The 2578-nt window shown below is 43.6% G+C and overlaps 1 protein-coding gene across 1 annotated transcript in view; it reads left to right on the top strand.

Annotated features, from left to right (window-relative positions):
- Tex36 (testis expressed 36) overlaps positions 1-2334 on the top strand; it is a 13514-nt gene extending 11180 nt beyond the window's left edge. Inside the window, exon 4 of the mRNA XM_021222068.1 lies at positions 1776-2334. Coding sequence (XP_021077727.1) covers positions 1776-2171 — 396 coding nt within the window. The 3' untranslated portion in view covers positions 2172-2334. The remainder of the gene's footprint in view (positions 1-1775) is intronic.
- Positions 2335-2578: the final 244 nt, after the last annotated feature.

Below are 2578 nucleotides of genomic sequence, written 5' to 3'. Positions count from 1 at the left end.
TCTCTCTCTCTCTCTCTCTCTCTCTCTCTCTCTCTCTCTCTCTTCTCTCTTCCCACATTGCTCTATTGGTTGTGTGATCTATTTGCATATTCTGACTTCTACTGACTTTTTACTAATATTTAACTTCCAATACAAATGTTTAAAATATGTGCTAACAAGGCACTTCTTTCTGGATAATAACAAAACAACAACAACAACAACACCCAAACAAATCCTGCAGACTTCCCTGGAACAAAGGGGCCCCTTCCTGAGTGACTTTCCTCTCTTCTTTCCTTCCTGAGGCTGATAGGGTGGTGGCTCTGGCTGGCTTCTCCCTTCTCTGGATGAACCCTAAAGGGGCTTCCTTGTCTGTAGCTCAGTAACTGATCCTGGTTTCTCTGGTCTGGTTAAAATCCTGCAACTTCCCTCCAGTCTCCCTTTTCTTCTCTCCCAACCTCCCTTCCTGCCCCCTTCCTTTCCCCGTCCAAGAGCTCCCTGCCCCCCCTCCCACCCCCAGCTCCCTGTTCCTTCCTCTTAGGTTTCCATGTTCAGCACCGATTTTGAGTTCTGTTCCCGGCCACTTTCCGTGCAGCTTTTTCCTGTATTGTTCAGATAATTTTTATTTCTTTTTATTTTGCTGGAGCATTTTCAAGTAACTTCTCAAAAAGACGTAATGTGACCAGTGTGACCAGTATCTTCCCTTTGTCCCTCCAGAGCCTCCCTCCCTCCCTCCCTCTCTATTTCCTGCCCTAGCCTCACAGACTGGTACATCGGGAGCCGTTACACTGTACCTGGACATTTCCCCATACTCTACTAATTTTACAATATGTGAATGCAGTCACTCCTGGGTATCTGTGGGGATTGGTTCTGGGGTCCCCTGTTGATGTCAAAACCAGCAGATACTTGTCTCTTATAGACAGTGACACAATGTTTACACATGTTCCCTTGAATCTACTTACCATATAGTGTGATGCTATGTAATATGTATAAGTTTTAATATTGTTTGGGAATAATGCTAATGAAAGTCTATACATGTTCGGTTCAGATGTGATTAGAATAGTTTTGTTGTGTGCATGCACACACACACACACACACACACACACACACATGCACACACAATTTTCCATCTCCAGTTAGTTGGATTTGAGGTGGTTGAGTAGAGATGCCAGCTTTGTAGACTCTCTTTCACCCTGATTCAAGCATCCCACTCAAGGGCCCCGTTGCCACCTTGTTGATAGGCCCTTGAGCAGACAGTCCTGATGTCATCTGGTGTCTGTCTCTTTTCAGTCTTTTGTGCCAACATCCACCCTCTTTCTTAGTTTTCAGCCCATTGTGATGAATCAAACGGTCAATTCTGAGTATAGGTTGATTCTCAGGTTCAAATGTAAGGTGCTGATAGCAAGCAAGCCTGTGGGTAGAGACCAGAGGTCCTGCTTTACTTCCTTTGGGAGACAACAGGGTTGGAAAAGAATTCAACCTGCTAGTTCTTCTGAGGCAGCCATGAGTACCGTGACCCTGGGAATTGAGGATGCTGAACAGATTATATCCAGCTGGGCTTCCTCTGCTTTTGCCTTCATTGCCCTAAAAGTCCAGTCCCCTTGGTAGAAAGGAAGCTGAGAATAGTGACAGGGCACTGCCAGGATGCCATTGACTTTTGATATTCATCAAGTTGGCTTTTGTAATGGTTATCTTATCTATGCATTTAAATATATGCATGTCATTAGCTGGTTTCACTGAGATCCTCAGAACTGTGTGACCTTGGGTATCTCTCTCCTAATCTTTTTCCTCTTCCCCAGGGCTTGGGGCGCAAGAAGTTCACCCCAGATCAAAAGCAACACATTTCTAGAAATTTCAATCTCTGGGCCTGTGACTACATCCCATCCAATTTTGATGGTCTTTCAAATAACCAAACATCCTATGTACCTAAGAAAGCTGTGGTGATCTCAACTTTCCGACGATTTCCAAGACATTACGATGAGAGATGGAGTGACTACAAGTTTGCTTACAACCAAAGCTGTGCAAAGTTTTTGGGAAACCAGCCAAATGGAGAGCTTGCTGTTGACCCAAAGGTTGTCTCTCCCCCGGCTTGTGCAGGATCCCTAAACCTTCCAGAGGCTCTTGATGAGGTTTGTGATGTCATCCCATCAGGCGTTCATAAAGACACTGATCCAACACCACCTCATAATTGCTGAAATACTTTTGTGATTTTTTTTATAAGGTTGAAAATATTCAAATTCTTAGGAAGGTATGTGAAGCTATTGCACGTGTAAATAAACTGCTAAGATTGTCATGTTAACCTTTGGGGATTTTAAAGAATTGTGTACTTCATATATGATTAAATTTTCATTTTGAAATTCCAAACAATGCAAAGGTGGCAAAAAGTCATCTTGATTCTGTTTCATCTCCAGCCCTATGATGTCTGGGAGAAGGATTGCTCCTTGTTGTAGGGTAATTTCATTTAAACTTTATGTGTGCATGTACGTGTGTGTGTACGTGTGTGTGCGCGTGTGTGTGCGCGTACATGTGTGCGTGTGTGTATGCATGTACGTGTGCGTGTACATGTGTGTGTGTTTTAAGGTTTTACAGTAACAGGGTTTTA

Source organism: Mus pahari, chromosome 1 (genome assembly GCF_900095145.1).
Source record: "Mus pahari chromosome 1, PAHARI_EIJ_v1.1, whole genome shotgun sequence".
Classification (NCBI taxonomy): Eukaryota; Metazoa; Chordata; class Mammalia; order Rodentia; family Muridae; genus Mus; species Mus pahari.
Note: the sequence above shows the minus strand (reverse complement) of the source record. Positions and strands in the feature narration are given on the sequence as shown.